We start from the raw sequence: 23,382 nt of genomic DNA, 5'->3' as shown, positions 1-23,382 counted from the left end.
TAGAGCAGATGTATAGAACACAAGGAGACATCATTCTGTTGTAAAACATTAGTCTTACGCGGTTATTCTAGTCCCCCGCGGTCGCACCTGCCCCACTACAGGGTCCCACCCCACTTATGTTCAAGCTAAAGCTGATCGTAACTGTGCGTCCCTATGGATACGGTAGGAGGGAGAAAATGACATCGCTTAGCTACTAGTCCTGCCTCACATGGGCCAATTTGATCAATGCTGAGATGTGAGTATGCGTTAAAGTGTTGTAGTAACTAAGAAGGCTGTCTGTGTGTCCTTAATTATGTGAAAATGATACGGTGGCGGCTTAGTGTTGCGCTATGCTAGCTAATAGATTTACTAAGCTAGGATAGCAGTGCGAGTTTTAGTTAAGTTCACTAACAAGCTAGCTAGCTACATCAGTTAGCAGTCACTGCTAATCAGTTTAATAGAACCATAAATCAGTAAGCGAAGTTGTGTAGAGTATGTCGGCATTGTGTAATTAATTGTTAACATGTTCAACTGGACGTGTGTTGTAACTGTGGTTAACTTATACTTCTGACTTAGTGTAGTAGCTAGCTAAGCCAGCGCTAGCTAACTAGAATGCATCCAAATGTGCAGACAAAGCAGGCAGCAAGCTAACGCTATAGCTAGCGGGGAGGCAACTGGAGGGGTGTCCGCGCTGTCTAACGTGTATCTAAGCAAATAACTATAGGTTTAGCGTTAGCTAACTAGATAGCGTTAGAATATTTTAATTCTTCTGTCCGTCGATTAATTTGTGATGTTTCTACAAAACCTAGCAACTTTATTATCGGCTTAACTGTTCGTACAGCTCCTAAATAGTCCTGTCACAGTTTGCGTTGACCTTTTAAAGCAACGATATCTGAGAGACACTTTCAAGATAGTTAACCTAGCTAATTGTGGTAATCCATTGTCATAGCGGTTACTGGATACTTGTTCAGGCACTTGCCGGTGTGCTCACTTAGAACGAAAACTCGCTTTCCTCTGCTTACAGGAACTCAGGTTTACAACTTGAATTTATCGTACACAGCCGGGTGATTTCAAAAGGTTCAAAATCTCATCTAGTCGTTCTCGGATTTTTATTAATGACCCCACTGGGCTTCTGTTGCTTGTTTCTTCAGCGAAGACCCGGATTAGCCAAAACGTTTGGCACGTACGTTTTATTGTTGGATTTCCAGAGTAGCATCCTTGCTAACTGCCTGTTTTACCACAGGTTGCCCCATAATATCCCCTTATGACGCTCCTAGTTTGTATCAAATGTTGTTGGCCTGAGGTGAGAATTAAAGAAATGTTTTAAGCACTAACCTGTCTGACAAGCCTCGTACTCAAGCGGCCAAGAAATCTAGCTAGTGACCCAAGAGCGTGACGTGGATGATTTGTCAACGTGTGTGGATGCTAAATTCTCTATTCTTGGCAATTCAGAGGTGCTGTTCTGATTTTTCCGATGGCTCTTTGGCTGAATGTCCCTCTGATGTACTGCTGCAGAAAGATAATTCTTTATCCTCTAAGGACATTATGCCTTATCTACATCCACAATTGATTCACCCTTCACACCAGATTCCCCTCTTTCGAGAATCCTCATGTTTTATGATATATCTCCAAGCAATCATAAATTGCTTTGTTTGAATTGTCCTATATTATATCTTGCATTGTGACTATCTTGTTGAACACTATTAAGATGGCGTTGACTTATTTGAGGCTGGACACCCCTTCCTCCCTCATCTTGGCCCAAAATACTTTTTTTTTTTAAACTGGGTGTATTGGGCGTATTGCATTCTCTTTCACACTTGTACATTGTCCCAACGTCCACGGTTCAGTCAGCTAATGTGGAGCCAACAGCTGGAGCGGTCCTTGATGCCTTGCTTAAGGCATTTGGTTGTGTTACTCAGTTTGTGGCAAGCTTTTGATTTTGTGGCTCATGGCCATCAAATTTGGTGCCATGAAATATGACCCCTCCCTGAGGGATGGAGGGCTACCCAGAGAACTCTAACTGTGGTGCCCAGACAGTTCTTTGGTGCCACATCTAAGGACACTTTGAAATGCCATATTCTTGCATCCAAGTCTCACTACCAGCACATTTTCACTCTACCTTGCATTTAGGACTTTTCTTGTCTTGGCTGCTGGTGCCTGCCATTGTTGTGACCCATAGTGGCCATAATGGCACTGCTCTGAAGGTAGGTGTACTTTCTATTTATGAATGATTTGTGACTAATGCTTCACAGAGTTGGGCTGAGGGCAGTAGTTTGGGTATGGCCTAGGATGGTAATCTTGAAGCGCATTAATCAGCTACAGTTGCACACTGTTTACTTTGCACTGCGGCACTTCTTTCCAGTATTTCAGCATCACTACCCATAATATTTGACACCACGGCTATGTTGTCCATATTAGTCACCAAGTCAGCCTGAGGGAGAGGGGCTCCCTTTGGCCTATTGTCTACTAACATAAATGCTTCCTCACTTCACCATGCTACAAGCCTTACTTGCCTGGCACAAACAAGATGATGATGACAACTCAGTAAATTTAACTCAACCTGAAAACACAGCACAGAATTTCCCAACCAGCATTTCTTATGATCATTCTGTCGTCTGCACCAGATTCTTATGCCTATATAGGCTACTCCAGGTCTAAATGTCTTTCATTAAGAAAAATTAAGTTTTCAAAAAATTCTGTCATGCCCTGTGATGATGATGATTTTATAATCCAATATGTTTTACTGTGTACGGTTTTCTCCCCAAGATCTTTAATCATTATAGTCAAAGCTAAATGTTGGCTTGCTATGGGACATTGACTAGACATCACAAGATTAGCAAACCCTCCTATTGTAGTTTCTTTCACTTTGATTCAAGTTTTTCATCAGTTAGGCTTTTCAGCCTTCAATTTGTCAAGTCACCTTCTTTTTAGCTTGCAGTCCTCAAGTTGTCAGGCTAACCTGCATTCAACCTGCACTGGTCGACATGACGAGACTAAGTGGGTTTCACCCCTTTGTAATACTCCTCCGGTCACCCTTGAAAAAGGCTGACAATCACAGTGGGATATGACTGACCACTATAGCCCATCTCAAATAACTTACTGACATCATTTTACTACACAGTAACTTAGTTTGCATGTATGTATATTTGTATTTAGACTACTTTTAATGGTATCGTAATTCAGAAGATCTAGTTACATGTGGGAGAATAAAGTAACTACATAGAGCCAGCAGTGCAATAGACTAGAGCCCCCTCAGTCTAGAACGCTGTCAGTGTAGGCTTTGGCCTATTCCAGAATTTCTGCTACCAAGTTTCTTCATGGTTGAGCAGGATGCACAGGCCGCCATTATTTCATCCCAGGCTCTGAGGTATTATGCTTGCATGACTCTTGGCATTTGTCAAAGAGACTGGATGATTTACTTACATGAGGCTCCTCTTTCAAAACAGACTTTCACACTGGGTGGTGTAAGTAATTTTTATGGACTACAACTCCGTCAGGCAGGCGGCACTGGGGTTGGTGTCTTGTCATTGCCTGAACTATATCTACCTGCTCAAATGTGTCTCACTTAAAAAGCTCTGTGCTACTTGGGCTGCACTGCCACTTGGTCGTTGCCCTGCATGTTCTCCCAGTTCTACAAGATTAACATTGCATTTCCTTACCCAGTGATCTTGGCATTGAATCCTGGGTCTGTCTCAGTTTCACTCTAGGCGAGTCCCTGTGTCTTGTGACTTTGCAGTTGTACATCATTCATTGTGCTATGCACCATTTCTCTGTCTTTTTGTTTTGTTAAAGTTAATACAAAGTAGATTGTATTAGGTTTATAAATTCTGGACAAGTAGAGTTGCTAGTCACTGCAAGTAGGTTCCTACGAAATGTCCTGTTTGGTATGGTATGAATACCCTGCTTATAATCATTGACAGAAAATCTTGACCTCTGCACAGCTACATGAAGGGCATCTATTGTTACACATCAAAATTCATAGTTAAATTTGTAACTAATGTAATACCCAATGCCTTCTTGTTGCAGTCTACCCATGCAGATATCTGCATGAGTACACTGCAACAATCTGCATGGGTAAATTGCAACAAGTTTTTTTTTTTTTTTTTCCCCCCCTTAACCCTAACCCAAGAAAGTTTTGACAGCATGCAAATTTGAAGTAGATCATACCCATTTTTCTATTTATTCAGACATGGACACAAACAGTCGGAAATAGGTGAACAAACAGTCCCACTGTATCGAAAAGCCAAACAATGTAGATGGTGCTCTGAACCATAGCATTGAACCATAACACTTTATCAACAGTGATTTAATACAGATTTAAAAATAAGTCTTACCTCTATGCACAACATAGAGCGTATCTGCCAACAACCTTTCTTGTATATTGCCCAGTTTGGCATTGCTAGCGAGAATGCCAAAGTGCCTGTACTACCAAAACAGTTAGGAGCAACACATAAACTAACGCTGCGGAATTGCAAAAACATTTATGAGCGTACTGCAGGCAGTATGGAAATGTGTACCTCCTCTTGAGGGAAGTGAAGAAAATGCCAATTACTGTTTTGATGAGTGATTGGGGCGTGGACGTTAGTTTCAGTTACATACATTCATTTACATATCATTAAAAAAAAAAAGGCACATTGGCCTAAATTTGGTCCACCCTCCCATGCGAATGGGCTCTTGTTTGCTCAGCACAGAAAGGGATGGAGAATTTTATAGGAGCAAGGTTGAAAATATATTCTGAGCACACCTGACTGGTTTATAATTATGGGTTGTTTTTCCAGTTCACATCTTCTCTGTTCATTTCTGAATAACATTTATGACACCTAACAGGTTGATTAAACTGAGCATGTTATGTGTTTTCCCCTTTTCCTATTTAATGGCCATTTGCATATTTGGTTAGGAATATTTTTAATAAACATGTCTCATTTGAAAATTGTATCATATTTTCTGTGTGTTGAAGGCAGTGTGCTGATCTATATCTTTATAGAACATTTCACATTAAGCACATTGAGCAAGTGTTCTAAATTCAAGCCTAAGATTGAGCAGAATTTTTTAATTATGATTCGCCTTTGGCTCAGCAGTGGAGTCCAAGAACAGGCTTAATCCACACCTGGAAAACTATTCTCTTAAGTTTTACTTTTGAGATGAACAGGGTGCCTGACTAATTCATCAAGTATAGAATAATTTCATTAAAATAAATCTTAAGTAAAACAAAACAAAGTTGAGAAATTCAAATTTTAAGTGCATTTTACCATTCTCCTCATTATCCACTCTTAATAGGTGACAGGAGACATTAAAATTAGATAAAATTGGCATGTATTGATCTAGCAAATATTAACTTGAATCTAGAGCTGAAACGATTCATGTTTCCAAATTTGAACCATTGAATGAAAAAAGCAAATTATTATATGTTAGATTTTTCCTGAATGCATTTGTTCATGAAGGTCCATCAAGTCTTTTTGCTATAATCTCTCTATAGTTGTATTTTTCCTATAGTCTCACTATAGTCTTCCCCTAAGAGCTGCAGGGCAAAAAATTGCAAAACTGTTCATGATGGCTGATGAGAGTTACCAAATGATAAGGTTTTCATCATGTTTGTTTGTTTGTTTGTTTGTTTGTTTGTTTGTTGCATGTTGTCCAGTTTAACTATAAGAACAGCAACTTTAAATTTTGCAGTGTACTAGTATTGATGTCATGCTGCAGTGTTTACAAAGCAGAAGGAAAAAATAACCTGCTATGCAAGTCCAGGTAATGCCATACCACAAACTCACCCTCATGCTTTGTTTAGCTCATAAATGCTCCTTCCGTGGAACATGATGTCTTTTGAGTTCTGTTCTCGGATTGTTTAAATGGCAGTGATTTAGCCCTCAGCTGTGAGCCAGGAAGGTGTGCGGTTCAGCCTAGCTCTAATGAGGCCAGTACAGGAAGGGCTCAGACAGGGACGGGCTTTCCTGCTACCTGCTGCTCACACGGTGTGCTGCTGACAGCCCTCGCCCCATGCTCCCGTTTAGCCGCCAGCGGTGCCTGAGCAGTGGAGTGTTGGCAGGGTTGCTCTTGGTCCAGAATGGTGAAGCATAACCAGTGACGTTATCTGCCACAATGGGGCTAGGGGTGGCTTCCTGTACTGTACAGCAGTAAAACTCCCCTTTTATTAGGAAAATATGAACTGTGTGGCTGGAACATTGGACATAAACAGAGGTGGAAAATGGAGGATCAAGGGGGTGGGAGATCACTGTAATGCTGGCACTAAATATTATGGATGGCCTTTTTTTTTTATTAAAGAAGATTGTTCCTGTGCTGTAGGCTATGTGGACAGAGATGAGATGGTAAACCTAATTAAAAACACTCGGAGATCAATTTGTGATGATAGGCTGAAGGAAATAGAAACTATTTGTAACTATTAAATGTTGGGAATCTTTGGTAATTCTCTTTGAAACTGACCTTTGCTCTCTGTTTTTAATTGCAGCAAACAAATCATTAGTATTATCATTAGTATTATTGTACAATGATTTAATTATTATTAATATAGCGTTAAAACGTGACTGTGATTTATGATTTATTTGGCACTAAATACTGGGCATGAACTGCTGCAGGCCCTGAATCATTCTGGAGTGTATGAACCCGTTTCTGAGTAACCTGCTACATAATGACATGCCAGAAACAGACATGTTGCTCTAAGAAAGATCTTCCTGTAATCATGCCTTTCCATGAGAGGGTCCCTCTCACAGACTCTGCCAGGAAGGTCCTGTTTATCTGCTGTGTAATAAAGAGAGCAAAAGACAAGAATAGGGATGGACAGGAGAGAACACACTGTTTAAATGTAGTACTAGCCAATTAAACTATAAACTATGATTTGCTGAGTCATGCTCCCCCGAACTGGTATTTAAAATCTGAATGAATGTAGGGCTCGCAGCTGATGGCTAAAGTTTGCATGCGAATACACAGGAAGCATGTTTGTTTTTTTTTAAAATAGGAAGTGGTTGAGGTGTGAATGGGTATTCAGACCATTTAGCCTCTTAAACTGCGCACATCTGCTGCACCGTGTGCACGGCTGGTGTGAGAGACAAATTTTCTTCAACTTGAATAAACTAGAAGAAAAGTGTCCTCAATGGGTCATCTGCAGGGTAAGGTTATAATTTGAGATTTACCACTATAATAGGACTTGGGGGGGGGGGGGAGGGATATGTTTTATGAGGATGTGCTGAATTATTAATTGTTAAAAACAGTTTTGCCTTGCTGATAAAGGGCATAATTTTTCCTCTCTCTATTTATATATTACCTAACTTACAACTTCTCCTGTAATTATTCTGCTTAATGGAGAGTAGGTAAATCAGACGAGTAATGTGTACTAAGCCCACAGTAGAGAATGACATTCTTGTGCTACTACTCAGCGAATTAGTAGAGAATTTTTCTGTGTCCATGCTGAATAAGCTTGTAATCTCCTTAAGTATTCTGTGAATGTGCTGATGAATCGCTGCTGTACAAGTGGAGTGCATTGTGACGGCGTTTTTATATTGTAGATTGAATTGTAATCTCTAAGTCTTAACATAATAATAACAGTATCACTGAAAATAATCAGTTCCGTCTTAATCATGCAACTGTCCTGACAGTGTACAGAAAACATTTTCCAATGATGCATTTTCCAGAGATTTTAGTGGAGAGCAGATTGTTATATGATCTTTATATGATTACTTCTTTAACATCATCATATAAAGAACAAAGTCTGCTAAATGCCATAAATGTAACATAAAAACTGTAAATGTCATTTTACAAAATGGATCTGTACATTGTGTGTGTGTGTGTGTGTGTGTGTGTGTGTGTGTGTGTGTGTGTGTGTGTATATATATATATATATATATATATATATATATATATATACACACAACCATATACATTGTATATTGTGTATATAAACATAATATACATATATTGTACATACATTGTTAATATATTTTTGTACATATATAGAATATATATATATTTCTCTGTGCACGCCTGTTTTTCTTTTTCCTCAGTTTGGACAGAGCAGTCTCCACCATTTCACTGCGAGTTATACTGTGTATGACTATGTATGTGACAAATAAACCAAACTTGAAAACTTAAATGTAACGCGGGGGGGGGAAGAGAGAGAGAGAGAGAGAGAGAGAGAGAGAGAGAGAAGCAGTGGAAGGGGACCATGGAATAGAGAGATATCAAAAGTGAGAGGAATGATGGGAAAAGAATACATATGAAAATGCAGGTTTCCTTTAATAAACTGTTTACATTTAAGTGAATCATGGATGCTGTACTGAACTAATGTTGGTTATTAAAATCAAAGTAGTCACTCTTTTTGACGTTTTAAGCTTCTCAAACTAGAAAGAGCAATAACACTACAGCTGAAAACGTTTTTCCCCAGTGCTTTGTGTAATTAATAAAGTTTAGGGTTACACAAAAATAAAAGCTCTAGAATATTTTCCTAATATCTGAATTGGTCCACCTCTATTGGGTTTGCTCTGGCTCTAGTCATCCAATACATCAAGACAGACGTGCTAACACACTGATTGCGTTAGCGTGCTATAAGGAAAGATGAGATGGGTCTGACTTGTTCAAGTGAACACTGTTTTTTGATGGAAAGCAAAATTCTATACATGGAATGGAGACGTCATGAGCTCTGTGTAGTTCCATCAAGGAATCAAAAGTTAGCAAGCGAGAGGAAAGCAGAGAGCAAGCCTGTGTCAGTGATCTCCCTTGATATCCCAGAGGCCAGCATACACAGACACAATGAAGGGAAACGCTTCCTGTGGGGATTCCACCGGACCATTCCTATTGTGGGAATCGTGTTTTCCAGGCTTCATTTGCATTCATCTTTGAGTAGAGCTCCAGGCTCTGTCTTAAAGATAAACACAGGGATGCCCAGGGGTATTGGGAAGCCCCAGCACACCAATTAGGATTGGAACTCTTGTAGCTAAAAGGGCCTTGGTCTAAGAGGGTGCAGTGTTTAGCCCTTACTATGAAGGTGGATAATCTTGGGACAAAATGTAGTTGAGCATGTGGAACCTGTGCAGGGTCATGTGTGAAGAGGTCACTGCAGTCCATTTGTTTTTGTGTTAAGGACATGATTCAAATGTCCATTTCTTTCAATGGCAGGAGTTTTGCTTTAGGGATATTAAATGATAATTTCCATATCATGCAGCTCCAGCAGTGACATGGTTACTAAGGGTAATGTATTTTACACATGTTTTGTGAAAGGGCAAATAAACTGCTTCAGCACAGGTTTGAGTGACAGAAGGCAGATGGGCCTGACACTGGACTCCTGCTATCTAGAGGAGACTGGGCTGCAGAAGTAGGACACTCTCTTAAAGGCACACTTGGCAGGTTCATTATGACCTTTCATTCCAATTAATTATTCTTGAATAGTAAAATGAGAAAAATGCATTTAGTGGTAAACTACATTTAATAGCGTGTAAAATGTCAGTTTAGTAAAGACATTGACAAATGTTGGTGTCTGGTTAAAAAAAAATAGTTTTGAGGTAGTATTTTTAATTACATTTTTATTAAATGGTCCTTTTAGAATGCATATAGAATATAACATCTTGATACAGTTGGTGTTTGATTTGAACATTTATTCATTATTATTCTATAGGATTTAAGAGGCAAATGTAAACCACATGCTGTTAAACTAGTAATAAGGTTGGGTTGCCTAGGACACACTGATTATACCATGGACCAGATCTGAGCTGTGAATCTGCACTGGGTTTTTTCTTCTCGGCTCTTCTTACGGGAAATGACCAAATAGCCCATGTTGAAGAAGAGGTTGAAATTTACTGAGAGATCACTGCTATTTCATGTAAACGTCTATCATGGATGTTGGAGAGAGTTCAGCTGGGTCTTGCCTGGCCCTGTTTGGCCTCAGGTGGACTTCCATTAAAAGAGCCAGCTTGGATCATATCGCTGGCACTTGTCATTAGGAGATTGCTCAGAACATTCACAGCAAGTCTACCTGTTTTCATTTGTCCTTTGTTGTATGCAAATCAGGTACACCTCTCTAACATCCTCCAATTGGATTCAAGTACAGCGACCGACATTTTTGACTGCGAACTAGGTCACCATGCCTCTTTAGGCAAAAGTGGTAAAGGATATTTCCAGGGTGACACCAGACCATGGGCTTTGGCTAGCTCATCAAATTCTGACTTCCGTGTTGAAGCAGTGCTTCCTCAATGGGTCAAATTGAGGCATGTGCATTGGCCTTCCTCCTTGTCTGTCTGTCTCAAATGGCTTTAAAAAAACACAATTAGCAGGACTTGTGGCTTTCCCTCTGCCCAGCCCAGTTATCCCAGCCCTTGTCTGACACTAACCTTTAGGCTCAGCTGAAAAAACACATTTCAAGTGGTCCTATTTTTGGAAACATGTATTTCCTCAAAGGGGCTCCCCACTCTTGAAGTAAACTGCATTAGGTTAAGGAGGAAATCCGCATCAGCTGAAGTTACTCTGTGGGAAAACAAGTAATGTGTTTGTTTTTTACACTGGTATACACACTATATACCCAATCATGTCAGTCTCTGTGGCAGTGCAGTTAAAATTGATCTCCAACCCCAGTCACTTCATGCAAGCCACAAATATACTAATATGACTGAAGGTATTGTTTAGGAGATGGTTCAGATTTGGGCTTGTATGCATGTTATGCACTCAAAAAGGTCGCTGTGTTCTAGAAATTTCTCAGTATGACCTGATTGGTGCTTAGCTTTGTCGTGTGGTTGAAGGGACAGGGTGACCTCACTGTTTTCAAATGGATTACATTCGTCATCCTTTCATTCTGCTTTGAGGGCCATCAGGTACAGCAGGTCAAAAGGGATAAAGATATAGCTGTCATGTGTTTATAGTATCCCTCAGGCAGCTGCTTTGAAGCAAGGACAGAATAGGAAATATTTTTATTTGGTTGTTGGCATTAGACATGTTCTGGCCGACACCCCACAAAGAAGCACAAGGGTGATGTTTTGCAATGGCCATCATCGTTGGTGTTGATGTCAGGCTTATTCAACTCTATGAACTCACTAAATAAAGCCTTCATTACATGTCATTGAGCATTAAGTTGTCTTCAAGGCATCTGTTCCCCTGGGTTTCCATGTGTTACGTGTGTCAGTGACGGCAGTGTCTGCTCAGGCCCATTTCTGTCTCTCAGGCTAAGTGTTTGTTTGCATTACTCCTGACTTGTAAAAACTAGGCTCGTTGGATGACTGTCATTAGCATGATCTCCTTTCACTATGTTTACTTGAACAAACTGTGCCATCATGTCAAAGGCTGCAATGTATGAATGTGCCTTTTTGGGGTCCAAGGATGGAATTTCCAGTAAGATATTGATAATATCCTGAAAAATCTTCAAGGCCACAATCTAACCTCACTGAATGCGCCCTATATCTGGATGGAATCCTGGATTTATTTTGTGACTGTGTTCTAGTGCAGTATGCTCCATGCATATTTTTACTTTTAAAGGTGATCACTGTCACTTATTTTTACTACCATGTTTTGAAATAAACTTTGCACACCTGGCACCTGAAACAGAGAAATAGTCAATCCATCACTGGGCAAATTTAAATCAGAAACTATGTCTTCGACTCTGCTTTCAGAGCTGGTAATATGTATATCAATGCTGACAGGTGGTTTTGGCTGGACATCATCAGACTAGAATAGGTACATCAGGCATTTACATGGGGAAATGAATTCATTCTCTTCTCACACCTCCGGCGATTTTCCTCTGCCTGAGTTTGGTTTATTTGTGGCATGATTGATCATAATAGCCATGAAAAGCCGTTTTACTGGGCTAGCCAATTTGTTAAAAGTCACACTTTCTGTTGTTGGAGCATAAGTGATAAGTTATTGTTTATGTAGTCTTTGGTATGTTTTCTGTGACTGACAATAGCCAGGACTTGGGGGCCTGTTTTTTGATGTAAGTGGAAATACTAAGCTTTGTCTGTTGATGTCAGCTGTATGGCTTTGACTGCATGCACTTTTCATTTTGAAAACAGTATGTAGCTCACACTGTAGTTGTCTTTGTTGAAGTAAAGTGTGTGTGTGAGTGTGTGTGTGTGTGTGTGTGTGTGTGTGTGTGTGTGTGTGTGTGTGTGTGTGTGTGTGAGAGTGATGGAATCTGTGCTCTTATAAGTTCTTTTGGAATGCCTCCAAACATGAAATAGTCTTTCAGACCCAGGGACATCATTGACTTGCACGTCTGTAGCTACATGGCTGTAAATTGCATCTACTTATTTTTCACATGGGTAATTCATTCAGTTGTATCATGAATGTGATGCTTGTCCGGAGCACCCAGCGTGTCAGGGGATACTCATATTTCAAAACAATCCCATAGGGCTCGCCACATTTTTGGCTTATCTAAAATGCAGAGGCCCTCTTCATTTGAGCTCCGCCTAAATTTATTAGATGGCAGCTGCTAGAGGGTTAAATTTAGAACACAGATGGCAGTGAGAGGCACAGTGTCCTGCAGCTCAAATCCTCGGTCAAGTGCCCTGTAGAATGGCCCAAGGGCCATCTTCATCCCCGTCAGGGCTAGGTTCGGCTCTGGCATGCAGGAGGGGCACCTGTGGGCCTTTGGTGCGCTTCAGCACCACCCCCCTCTCCTCGAGTAGCTGTCAGAGCGTGCGGTGCAGTTGTTTGCATTGCTAAAACGTCATTGGGAGAAGGTGGAGAAAGCATGCCTTTGTGTTGACATCAGTATGCCGTTGGAAGGTGTGCCACGTTCCCGTGCCGCGTGGAATGAGGCGTGCATATTTTTTTTGGTTTGTTTGTTTGTTTGTTTGTTTTTTGTTTGTTTGTTTGTTTAGGGTTATTTATGTTTTGTTTTTGTAAATGCTGGTATTGCTTTGGATTCCATGCAGGTACTGTTTACCAAGTGCAATTTGCTGGTATTTGCTGGCCATGATGTTGGGCGAGCAGAAGGGAACGCTTCCACAAGGGTCATGTGAAGTGATATGTGAACAGGGTAACTCCTCTGTTGGTCCTCCCAAGTTAAATAAATGCTGATTACAGTGGCCATGCTAATGTCAGACCTGTATTTCAAACACAGTATGCACCAGTAACCTCTGCAATAAGTCCAGAACTCTGCCTAACAGGAAGGCAACAGCTTGACTCTTTAGTGGGTGATCTAGCTATTTGTAATATTTTCTGAATCAAAGTTTTAACTGATTATCATTTTTATTACTTTCTCAACATTTATTTGACCAATGTTGGGCTAATCAAACTAATACTGTCTGGTGTTAATGGCAGACATTAATGGAAACTTTATTATTTAATATGGGTATAAGAACATCCACCTGACTCTGGGAGTCCTTGATGTGAATTCTAGAGTTCATGTTTGTATTCATTTTAACAATGATGTAACATTACACAAGTTAGTCACATCCTAAGTTGCTCTACAAATGACATCCCAGACCCTCTGGGTTTCTAAGCATAGAAAGAAAGCCTGTTGAATTCAGCTGTATTCAAAACTGATCTGATTCTTGAGAATGGGCTTTAGATTTTTCTAGACTGTGCACAATCGGCTGTGCCTTCTGCATGTGTTGTGCAGAGTGTAGATACTTGTGTCTGGCTGGGGAAGCTTGAGCCTCTTATGTCACGTCCCTGATTAAGACCATGTCTGCACTTCTCATAAGGCTTACTTCTTAAGGTAAGCATACTTGTTTGTTTGTATTCTTTGTTTACCTATTTGGTGTTTATTTTGGCCTTACACATTGTGATTTTAATTCAGTTTTAGATACGTTTTCGGATTTGCATGTGCGTGTGTACATGTGTTTTGTTTGTGTCACCTACAGTTGTGTTTATCACATTCTTAAATGCAAGGTTTGGTTTGGTGCCCTGCAGGAGAAGCCAAACACTAAACACGGGTGGCACAGCCAAGTGTCTGCTCATTTACAGCAGCTTCATGCGCGAGTCATGCGTGATTGTGTTGTCCTCGTTTTAAATGATTACGCCCATTGTCCTTTAGATAATGGGTGTGTTTGATACTCTGCCAGGACTTCTGATCTAAAAAAAAATATTCAGGAAGCCTTTTGTGTAAGCCTGTTTACAAACAACCTAGACTTATCAGCTAGCCCAGTTTAATTCTGAAGCAGTTTGTATACAAGTTCCTTGTGACCCACAGGTGTGGCAGTGAGCATGCTGCACCTACTGCATCTTCTGTGCCACCTGTCTCCTTTTTCTCTCGTGTGAGTTTTCCTGGTTCATGAGGTGGATAGCCACAGCTGAGCTGCATCTATATGCTTGACCTCAGCATTGCGTAAAGGGATTACTCCCGAGTAGCATTCCGCTCTCACTTAGGAGAGCAATAGAAGGCTAGCTTGAAGGTGAGTTTAGCATTGACTTTCGGCCAACGATGTGGTGGATGTGTTGACCACGCCTGGACTGGAATCGGGCTGCATGTTTTGGGGAATCAGCACGTGTACACGTGACTGAAATTAGCATTGATCTGTGATGAGGAAGGCTGGAGTTAGCATCATCAGTAAGACTTTTTTTTCTAGTGTTCACAGTGACCATCCTCAGTCCGTCTCCTCACGGTTGGCGTGAGTTGACCACACTTGGACATCCTTGTGAAACTCAAGACAGCTGGATTCGAGACCCAGGCTAAGGTTACATAAGCTTGTTTCGATTTTGGTGGGAGTGTTAAAACTAAGATGCCACCGTTGTACAGAGGTGGTTTCCCCGTCTCTGTTTTTTAAGGGATTTGAAATATTCATTATGCTGGTTTGCCTAAGGTTCTTCATTAGGTGTTCTGGAAGCACAGAAAATGGGCCTGGGCTAGGCTTTGCTGCAGTTATGTAAAAGTCACTGTACTCAACCTGGCAGTCTTTTTTTATTTGGTTACGTTCTATGCCAAACATGAAATAATCGTTTGAGCTACACACATTTTTACAGACAAATTTAGAATATTTTTGGTATACAACATTGTGTATATATATATATTTGAGAATTAAATCAGTATGGTCAAACTGGATACATTAGTTGCTATTACACTCACTGTAGTATCTTTTATAAAGACATTTATTTTGAACTGCAGAGCTATTGGTTAAACATCTTGAGCATGGCTGTTTTAGAAATTGGCGAAGTAGCTGAAGTAAGTCGATGTTTGTGAGGCAAAGTTGAACCTTTGCCTCTGGAACTTTGTCACAGAAATTTCAGTCTTTTAGACTTGGTTAAACAAAAAGCAGTCAAATAAAGAAAATGCTTCAAAAAGCGATCGCTGTGGTTTAAATATTTCTCACGCCACTGTAAATTGCCACTTGGTTCAGTATATGCCTTGTTTTAGTAAACATGCTACCGAACGTTTATTCAAAATTGGTAACAGATGTTACTCTAAAGTGTACATCTATTAGGCCCAAGTCATTTTAGAGTAACATGTTTCAGTCATTTTGTGCATTCGTTTAGGAAAAGCGTACGGTGCCAATTCCCAAGCCCTGTCAGTTTACTTTTTTTGAGGAGTGTGGCAAACATCTGTGGAGAACGTCACTTTTATCAGTACGTCTTCCGCCCGTTTCCTCTCAAGTTCTTTAACCCAGACTGCTGATCTGACACACGACACGGCTTTAGCGTCTTGGAGAGAACTTTGCGTTATGTCTTCTCCTTTTCTCATCATCTACTCACCTAAATCTAGAAGGTACATCTAACACATGGGTATTGTAAGAGTGTCAGCACAGGACACACGATCGTGTTCGTTTGCCTCTTTTGTTTTTGAAGCACCGCTTTAAAAACAAAAAAAAAGAAAAGAAAAAGGAGTTAAAACATGTAAGGGGTTTGGAATGATGTGCTTGCGATGCGAACAAGAGAGAGCATGTGAGATTACGCGTGTCAGTTCGTTAGCAGGTGCATTTAGCAAAGCCCCCTGACACGGTCAGTGTCTAAGACCGGAGTGCTACCTTGGTGTGATTGGTCGTGCTATTTTTATGGCCGGAGAGAGAGTGAGAGGGAGGGGTCGGGTTTTCACCCCGCCTAAGAGCATTAAGAGTGCATTTGTTTGTGACATTAGCGGTGTGTGCTGTCAGTGTCATATGGCAAGCCCGGGCAGCTTTAACTGGTTCAGAGCAGAGACGTTTCTTATTGTCGACGAGCGCGGTCATTTACGCTGGGCTCTCGGGACCGGAGACGCGAGCTCAACCCCGCACGGAACGCAGACGTACGTCAAGGTAAGCGCGCAGCGAGCTTGGCTCTACCGCTGTGCTGGCACTTCGGTTTTTTCTCTTTCTCTTCGTTTGGCGTTGTAAGATGAAAGTTTATTTTAAAGGCTTTTTTTTCTTGCCATGTCATTTTAGTTGTTCCTTGTTAGATTTTAAAACGTTAGTACCGCTTTCGTTTCGAGGAGTGCCGTGTTTGAGAACCTGTCAAGTCAGCGGTGGCTACTTTTTTCGTCCCCCTTGGCTCTTAAAAGCCTTTCCGTCTTTTGACAGCGCCTTTTCGAACCTGTTGGCTATGTGTCGAGTACCTGTTTTTGGCCGTTGTATTGTTGGAGGATTTAGGGTTGTACGTAAAATGGTACAATTTATAGCATAATTTTTACTCTGTGGTTTGCTCCTAATTTAAAAATGATCGACGTATGATAAAGCTCTGAGTATCGCAGTGGTTGGACCTGGACCTCACCCTGTCTGTGAATGTCTTTTGTCATGTTTGTGTCTTTGTCGAGTGTAATTTCAGTGTTCCATGGTGGGGCTTTGTTGGTGTCAATAACTTTCTCTTTCTTGCTCTCTCTCAGCTCTGCTCTTCATCCTCTCCCTTGTTGATGGAGTTCTTGCAGAACAGCGGTGACTACTGCCACGCCCAACATCTCCACGCCTGAGCCTCAGTGGCCCCAAGACCTGAATGCCCAGAGGAAGGCTCTCCCTGCTTCCCTTGCTCTGGCCCTGCTGACTGACCACCCCACCACCACCACACCAGATGGGTTAACTGGCCGTTGTGGCCCAGGGCTCCACCCGCCAGTAGCCCCATTCAAACCAGATGCGCCCAGCTTCCAGAAGCCCCCGCGAACCAGGCCCCCATTTTTATTTATTCTGAAAGATAGAAGGAGACACGGCAGTTCGCCAAGGCCTTCCACTGAGAGTACAGTCATTGTAGCCCTGTGAGTCAGGGGGTTACTGTAGTAAAGTCAGTGGGTGTGTTTAGAGGTCTGTTTACCCAGAGGACACTGGCCTGGCCTATAGCACGCTACCTATACGTTGGCTATTAGGCATGGTCAGGATGAACCGTCCAGCCCCTGTAGAGGTTTGCTACAAAAACATGCGCTTCCTGATCACGCACAACCCAACCAACGCCACTCTGAGCACATTCATTGAGGTGAGGACTGAGTACAGTCAGCATGATCCACTAGCAGGTTCATACACCAGTATAGCAACAATACTGAGTGCAGATAATGCCTCCATCCCTTTTCACAAATATTTTAGCATTGTCATGTCACCTTCCAATAGAAAAGTCCGTAATCTTTTTCTTCCAATATGTCACATTCTTCTAGCACAGTTGTGCAGTGCTGATCCTGTAGTTAAATTACAGCGTGTTAAGAGCAAGGTTTAATTGGGAGACTGTGTTGACATGGTGTTGCATAATCACTTTGCACTTGTAGGATTTGAAGAAGTATGGTGTAACTACAGTGGTGCGAGTCTGTGAAGTAACCTATGATAAGACACCACTGGAGAAGGACGGAATCACAGTTATGGTGAGTGGCATGCTGTGCTGTCACATGCTTTAAAGAGCTGCCAGTTTTACCGAAACCCCCCACATCGTGTCTCTTCTGTTCCATTGCACATATTCCCTCCATGTAGGAGGATGATGAATTCTGCATGCGTTTTCTGTTTGAATAGATAAGTGGAAACTCATTTTCTCTTCTGTTTGATTCCATTATAGACATGAGCTCTCATATTTTTCCTGAAATTATAAACATTATTATCCACATGCATTTATACATGCATGTATAACCCTATGCAGCTAAAGGAGTTCCTTTGTCATGTGGCATTTGTGCTTAACTCTATGGGCTCCAGGAGCATGCATGGCTTTAAGAGAATATGGGGTATATGGTCTAGGCAGAAGTTAAAGCATTACTCTGTTAAAAGACCATCACAGAGTAAGTGCTCATCTAAGGGCTATCTTATCTTGGCATATCTTGGTAACCTGGATCACACTTACAAGCAAAATTCTTCTAAGTACAGTCTCACTGAACAAAGATGTTTTGTGAAACTTGGAGTAAAAAGATGTCTGCAAATCTCTGCAGCTCTTGAAAGGGGTCTCACTTTATGCCTACCCCACCTCCCAACATCAAGGGCTTTTCTTCCACACCCTTTTTTTCTTCTTGGTTTCTTTCTTTCCTCTCTTTCTTCCCCTCCCCCATTCCTAGCTTAGTTACTTGATTTTGGATGGACTCTCCCTGTTTGGCTGTATCCCAGGATTTACTGTAACCCTTAAAAAAAGGGTGGAGGGTGAGGGGGAATAACCCAATGCATGTGAGACATGCAACACAGCAGACAGAGTTATGTAACATAGCCTCTGCCTCAGTGCCATTAAGAGGAGACTAAATCTAGAGAGAGCTCTTTTTAAAAGAATTTTTTTTTTTTTTAGAGAGACCTTAAAATGCACTTTAATGCTCTTCCTATTAAGAACTATTTGTGTTTCTAGAAAAGCAGAGGCAAATATGTCAGGAGCTTCAGTAATCCGCCCACTCCATAGTTATCTTGTTGCTAAATGACCTGTACTAGTTTTTAGGCAAAAATGGCAACTACATAAGCTTGGCTATGTGGTCTAGTTCACCACCCATCCCAGCCTTTTTTGTTCTACCTATAGGATGCCACCTTTTCTCTATCAATTTTATTTCCACCTATAGCTTCTAGAGCTTGCGTTACTCAGGCTAAGTACGCTGTATTCTAATTCATTACTGTGAAGAATGTTCTGCAGAAAGTGGCATGCAAGGGTTATTATCCAGGTTAAGACCAGGTGTTCCTTTCAGTCATTACTGTGGAACACTGGAGGTTTTCTCATCTCTCCCATGGCTCCAGTGATTTTTCCCCTCTATTCTGCAGGACTTTAGTTGAATTGCAAGCGTTTGATGTACACCACCAAATCAGAGCAGTGCTTCAGTGTGTATGAGAACTGAGGTTATCTGGAGCTGGGGGTGTCGGCATACTGACTGGGTTGGTTGAACAGGAGGCATAGAATTCTCAGAATAGCTCTAATTTTGTCTGGGTTTGTGGTTGATCATCTGTCAGTTACTACTTGCACACATACAGGTACTCAAGTCTGGGAAACATTACAGCAAGCTTTACAAACATGGTTGCCAGTAAAACATGCACTGGAGTTTATCGCTCTGTGTGTGCAAATAAAAATAGTACTAGACCATTGGTGATAAAGGGTAAGGGTGCTATGGATGTGAAAAACCATCAGGGTTCTTCAGCTCTCCCACTGATAATAGCTTATCGTTGTAACTCTGTCCATGACAGGAACCTGGAGTTAACATCTTACTATCTGCTCACATCCTGAAGTCACAGTGTTGCAGTCAGTTCAAGCTGTGGAAAAAAACAAAACGAAACAAAACAAGAAGAATAATCCTGTTGAAAAGAGGCGTGACCATGTGTCTCGGAGTGTTTGAAAATGGAAGTGTTTGTTGATGGGAAACAGGTGCTAAAGGCTTCTCCCTCTCCTCTAACAGGAGGGTCAAGTTTCTGGAGAAATAGCAGGTGTGCAATTCAAGGAAAATGCTGAGGCCTTTGCTACAATTAGCTTGCAGGGCTGGGACAGGAGACAGAGCTGCTTTCCTGCAGCTCACAGAACTCATGGCTTGAGGTCTTGGAATTAATTCTTACTATGGACAAACCCACCGGGGGCTGGGGGCTATTAACGTCTTTACTGGATTTAACTGGTATTTTTTTAACCGATGTTAAATCAAAGCCACAGGTTATGACCTGTTTACAAGTATGCCCTTACAGATATGAAAGTAACATCAAGAGAAGTCTGTATTTCTCTGAGTATTTTCACCCAAAAATCTAAGGTTATATCAAATATAAAAGTACATTGCTGGATGAAATCAATTGTCCATGTTAAGTAAAGAATGTACGAAACCTTTAGATACCTTGGCATAAAAGAAGTGCAAAATTTAAATGCAATTATATCCTGTTGTACTTTTTCTATTCGGATAACAACCCAGTGAAATCTTTCAGTGAGACTGCAATGCAGTTACTTTAAAAATGCATTTGTAATGTATCTAGAGCTACTACTGCGTCTGCCTTCAATATCAGGTTATGTCTTATGAATCACTTTAGGAAACGTTTCGTTTCGCCTGTTTGTGAGGCATTACCCTGACATATCTGATTCGGGTCTTGCATTTGGAGCTGCATGCTGTGCTGTGGTGTTCCTGATGGTGCTGGTTAAAATGGGAGAGAACATGTGGTCATGAGTACTACAGTACATGCTGTGTTTGCCACGACCGAGCTTGTGCGAACCACACTGGAGACATCAGAGACTTCACTGAGGGTGCGATTGAGCTACAGAAGAGAGTGTTGAGTCAGAGGTGCAGGGTGGCACCTCTTTCTGTAGGCAGCATGTTTCAACAGCACAGGCTGTGGTGATGAGGACACACACACACAGACATCTCCATATTCAGATAATACTGATGGCAGAACTTGCTAGGCCCATGTTATCAAAAACACTTTTTAACAGTGACACTGAAGCTTGCTCTCACTCACTCGCACTCTCCATCTCTCTCACTCTCACTTCAGGACTGGCCTTTTGATGATGGAGCCCCTCCTCCCACGAAGATCGTGGATGACTGGCTTACACTCTTGAAGAATAAGTTTGGCGAGGATCCAGGCAGCTGTGTGGCAGTGCACTGTGTTGCCGGACTGGGCCGGTGAGTGGAACCGGTTGGCAAAATCAACTGTTTGCCTGGGGTTGATTTTCTGATATTAGCCCCAGTTTCTTATTGAAGACATCTGTTGACTAAGCAGGAAGTGGCCAATGAGCTGCTTTTTCAATTGCATCCTCTAAACACACCTCCCCTGAATCCCTCCATAGATGCAAACTGCTGTAGGTCATTACATTCTTGTTAGTAACATGCTTGTGAAAATGCATCCGGATGGTAACTAAGCGACAATGCATAAATGGTTAGAGCAGGAGGCTACGCAGTCCCAGCTGAATATTGGCAGGGCTGGAAAGTTAATGGCAATACTGCGCTCTCTCTCTCTCTCTACACCTCTCACCCTTTCTCCCTCCCTCCTCTCGCTCTTTGGCTGGTGATGCACCAGCCTTGTTGACGTAGTTTGCTGGTCCTGTGGGAGCCCTCTGAACATCTTGTCAGGGAGCCAATGTTTGTTTTAGTCAGGCAAGTTTGTTTTGCTATCGATGTTTATGAGGCCTTCAGGGTATTGGTTGGTATTCTCTGGATACTTCAAAGTAGTCAGGGGTTAGGGCCAAATGGTAAAAGTAGATTTCTCTAAGACAATTGGAACTGTAGTTCCTAGAACAGGAAAATAAACATACAAAAAACACTGATCCCTATAAATGTTTACCAAAAAAAAGGCAGATGTTTTTCTTCTCGTCATTACATGTAGCAGGTTTTGGGGACTTAAACAATGCCATCACTTGTCTTTAGAAGCATATTTGAGTTATCTCTTTGTAAGTGGACGTAATGTAGCATGCCAACATCATTGCTGGCAGCTCTGCACAACTCAAACTACCTTTCACATGCACTAGGTGGTAGCCTTGCTCTAAAAGGGCAAGCAAACGAGGAGAAACCCTCTCCCTGGAACTGTTTTGTGCCTGTTTGGCAGGACACACAGGTTTGTTTGTGCTGCTCTATTTCCCCTGAATTTGACTCAGTTTGTCTCCTTGAATTCAATTATGTTGCAGCGCTCCTGTGCTGGTGGCGCTAGCACTGATAGAAAGTGGAATGAAGTATGAAGATGCCATCCAGTTCATAAGACAGTGAGTGTGAACATAAACATGGTGTGACCATCAAAAACATTTTTTTCTATATCTACCATTCTAAAGAACAGTAGAGTGGAATCAGATTTAATATCGGCTCTTCCTGGCACCTTCTGTTACAATTCAACAGGGAGAAGCTGGAATAGTGTTTCATGTTGTGGCTGATTTGGCTGTTCTTTTGTTTAATAGGAAACGCCGGGGTGCCATCAACAGCAAGCAGCTGACCTACCTGGAGAAGTACAGGCCTAAACAGAGACTGCGCTTTAAAAGCCCACATAACCACAAGAACAAGTGCTGCCTCATGTGAACCTGTCTTAGCCAGTCTGCCCTTGAAGGAATGAATAAATGGTTGTGGATTCAATTAGACTAATGCCACAAACCCAGTTCACTTGGACTTTATACCCTTTACTGTTTGTGAGACCCCTTACTGGAGGGGCATTGTAAGCTCAGGGTTGTGAAAGACGAGCCTCTCAAATTTTGTCTTCACACATCTATCGCAAGTGTTTTCCCAGATGACATTGCAAAAACACACCACACACACAAATACTCATAACCAGCAATGCCAGCAGCACACACTCCAAAGATGATCATGCCATCACACTGTTTACCATAGCTAGCCACCAACTTGATCTCACTTTGGTAGAGCTAACATGAGTGAGATTATGGAAAATTACTATTTGTCCATGTTTGTATTTTCTTAATAATCATGTAAAGTGTAACTACAGCACACCCTAAAGCACTGTCTCTCTGTAACTGTGGTTCACAAGGCACGTCTATCTGGCTCTTCTTTAACCCAGAGAAATGAGGATTGACAGAAAATGACTTCATTGTGAGGGCTAGTGCGTGATTTTTACTAGAGCTATATTTTTTTTACATTGTGGTCTAAACTACTCTGGGATTAGAGTACTGCACCACTAGTTTGGCCAGTTGATCTGTATGGCAGTGAGGTGGATGGCTAGTAGGAAGTGCCCCACACTTCTGCTAAATTGAGATGATGAAGGTTATCAATAAGCCAGTTAGAAATCATGTCAGAACTCCTCCTCTGACCTGCTTCTGGCTTTATTCACTTCACTTAGTGATTACATGAATACTGTGTACTTCTAGTGTCTCCTCACCTGATTTCTCCACGGGTTGTGCTGTCATGGAAATGGGAAGGAATTGTGGAATTCAAATATGTTGTAAGATGGTAGAAGCCCCTGATTCATTGGGATGAACGATCACCAAACTGTGATCCAGGTACTAACATGTGGCTCAAGTCCTGGAGCTTTGTCATAAAATAAATGAATCAATACATTGTCACATTTTTCTGCCTTATAAATTAAAATCAGATCTGATATTTCACAGTCAATAAAGCTAATAAAGTAATTTTTAAAACGTGTGACTCATTGTAGTTGATGCTTTGGTTTGGGGAACCAATCCTTATTGTTGAATTTCTGTATAGACAGTGCTGTTCAGCAAGAATTTAGGCAGTAACAT

General features: G+C 41.5%; 1 protein-coding gene across 2 annotated transcripts; it reads left to right on the top strand.

Annotated features, from left to right (window-relative positions):
* The first annotated feature begins 85 nt into the window (after nucleotides 1–85).
* Nucleotides 86–23,284, top strand: ptp4a3b (protein tyrosine phosphatase 4A3b). 2 transcript variants are annotated; one of them, XM_026999985.3, is made up of 6 exons: nucleotides 86–235; nucleotides 16,703–17,280; nucleotides 17,564–17,656; nucleotides 20,703–20,833; nucleotides 21,832–21,906; nucleotides 22,096–23,284. In XM_026999985.3, the coding sequence occupies exons 2-6, from the start codon at nucleotides 17,176–17,178 to the stop codon at nucleotides 22,211–22,213; spliced, it is 522 nt and encodes a 173-aa protein (XP_026855786.1). In that variant the 5' UTR covers nucleotides 86–235; nucleotides 16,703–17,175; the 3' UTR covers nucleotides 22,214–23,284. The 2 variants fall into 2 exon arrangements, with proteins under 2 accessions (XP_026855786.1, XP_026855785.1); XM_026999984.3 differs by lacking the exon at nucleotides 86–235 and adding an exon at nucleotides 15,958–16,139.
* The last annotated feature ends 98 nt before the right edge of the window (nucleotides 23,285–23,382 follow it).

This window comes from Electrophorus electricus, chromosome 14, assembly GCF_041902795.1.
Source record: "Electrophorus electricus isolate QZ-2024a chromosome 14, ASM4190279v1, whole genome shotgun sequence".
Taxonomy (NCBI): Eukaryota; Metazoa; Chordata; class Actinopteri; order Gymnotiformes; family Gymnotidae; genus Electrophorus; species Electrophorus electricus.
The sequence above is the reverse complement of the archived record's forward strand: the minus strand, read 5'-3'. Positions and strand labels throughout refer to the sequence as shown.

Excerpts from the sequence above, each read along its gene's own strand:
- ptp4a3b (XM_026999985.3), top strand. The coding sequence starts at position 17,176 with ATGGTCAGGATGAACCGTCCAGCCCCTGTAGAGGTTTGCTACAAAAAC. Across the intron at positions 17,281-17,563 it reads CTCTGAGCACATTCATTGAG|GATTTGAAGAAGTATGGTGT; the intron begins GTGAGGACTGAG and ends TTGCACTTGTAG. Across the intron at positions 21,907-22,095 it reads GCCATCCAGTTCATAAGACA|GAAACGCCGGGGTGCCATCA; the intron begins GTGAGTGTGAAC and ends TTTGTTTAATAG.